This window comes from Marmota marmota, unplaced genomic scaffold (assembly GCF_001458135.2).
Source record: "Marmota marmota marmota unplaced genomic scaffold, marMar, whole genome shotgun sequence".
NCBI lineage: Eukaryota > Metazoa > Chordata > Mammalia > Rodentia > Sciuridae > Marmota > Marmota marmota.
Genome location: NW_026000205.1, coordinates 7,061,660 through 7,063,517, shown reverse-complemented (window position 1 = coordinate 7,063,517; position 1,858 = coordinate 7,061,660). Strand labels below are relative to the sequence as shown.

At 50.3% G+C, this 1,858-nt stretch overlaps 1 protein-coding gene across 1 annotated transcript in view; it reads left to right on the top strand.

The window, feature by feature from the left end:
* Positions 1–869: 869 nt before the first annotated feature.
* LOC107151631 (putative inactive cytochrome P450 2G1) overlaps positions 870–1,858 on the top strand; it is a 15,868-nt gene continuing 14,879 nt past the window's right edge. The window contains exon 1 of the mRNA XM_015497028.1: positions 870–986. Coding sequence (XP_015352514.1) covers positions 870–986 — 117 coding nt within the window. The remainder of the gene's footprint in view (positions 987–1,858) is intronic.

Sequence of the window (1,858 nt, the reverse complement as noted above, 5' to 3'; positions counted from 1 at the left end):
GGGGCCCCTTGGCTGTGGCTCTCAACAGTACTGGAATTGATTGGTAATGCCTGCTATGGGCAAAGAATTTGGCAGTGAATGTACACATGCCACATATTTGCCTCCCCTGGGCTGGATGGTTCCTTTGGATCCTTCTCTAGCTCACATACTCTCTGCTTTTGTGTGCAGGAGCAGGGAGACCCTCACACAGAATTCAACCAAGAGAATTTGCTCAATTCTGCTCTGGACATCTTCTTTGCTGGGATGGAGACAACCAGTACCATGCTCAGATAGGGGCTCCTGATCCTCCTGAAGTTCCCACAGGTTACAGATACGGAGCCCAGGTTACGGGACCAGCCCTCTCCCTCCCCAGCCTGATGTCAAATTGGTACAAGGGCCAGTTTGTATTGCTGGGGGGTTGGGTTAGGAATTGGAGAACAACCTATTTTTTTTTTGGGGGGGGGGGCACCGTGGGCTGAACCCAGGGGTGCTTAACCACTGAGCCACATCCCCAGCCCTTTTTATATTTTTATTTAGAGACAGTTGCTTGCTAAGTTGCTTAAGACCTCACTAAGTTGTTGAGGCTGGCTTAAACTTGGGATCCTCCTGCCTCAGCCTCCCGAGTTTCTGGGATTACAGGCATGAGCCACGGTGCCTGGTAGGAACATCAATTTTAGAAGCTGGAGGGAAATTACAGTTAACACATCCTGGGTTTTAAAGTCTGGGAAGGGGAGGTGGGAAGGCAGGCAGGTGCCCAGGGCAATCGCCCTTCCCACAGTCAAGACTGTCTGTTTCCCACCCATTTTTCGGAGGGAGAAGAACTCATACAACAAGAGATTGACTAAGTAGTGGGCCCAGAGAGACGGCCCTGCCTCGGGGACAGGCCCCGGATGCCCTACACAGATACGGTCCTTCATGAGATCCAGAGGTTTGCGGACATCATGCCTCTGGGAGTGCCCCATGCCGTCACCCAAGACACTGAGTTCCAGGGTTATCACATCCCCAAGGTACAGAGTGTGGGTCCCTCTGGTCCATCTGGAGTGTCAGGTCTCCTACAGGAGCTGCAAGGCTGGGCCTCCCAGTACTAGGTTCTCGGATTCTCCCAGAACCTGACCCTCACTCCATGTCCCTCAACCCAAGGAGGACTGAGATTGCAGAGTACCAGAGTACATCAGTTAGAACTAGGGCCCTAGAGACATCTGGAATCCCAGCACTGCCACGTATAAATTGTGTGACCCTAAGCAAGTGACTCAACCTCTCTGAACGCCAGTCTCCTTTTCTATGCAATGTGCATTAATATACTACCTACACTGATTATAGAGATCCAGTGAGTTGGGATCCATAGTAAATGCTTAAAAATTGTAGGGTTTTTTGTTGTTGTTGTTGTTGTTGTTTCTTTTTTATTATGACTACAACCAGATGTCTGTTCCCAACACCAAAGTCAGAGTGGTCTTATAAAACCCATTAGGGAGCCAGACCTGTAATCCTGGTGTCTCAGGAGACTAAGGCAGGAGGATTAGAAGTTTGAGGCCACCCTCAGCACCTAAGCAAGACCTTGTCTCAAAATAAGAAATAAAAAGGGTTGGGGAATATATCTCAGTGGTTAAGTGCCCCTGGGTTCAATCCCCAGTAACACCAAAACTAATAAGTAAAAAATAAAACCTGTTAGACCACGTCCCTCTGTTGAGAGCCACAGCCGAAGGGGCCCCAGCAAACTTCCAGCTGCCAGCAAACTTCCAGCTGCCGGCTGATGATTGGCTCACAGCAGCCCCAGCAACATCTAGCTGATTGGCTCCTCGGCGGTGATGCTCATTGGGCTGTTTCCCTGCCCTTTCAGACCACGGAGCTGCTCATTGGGGGACTTTTTTGGCTCCGCCCA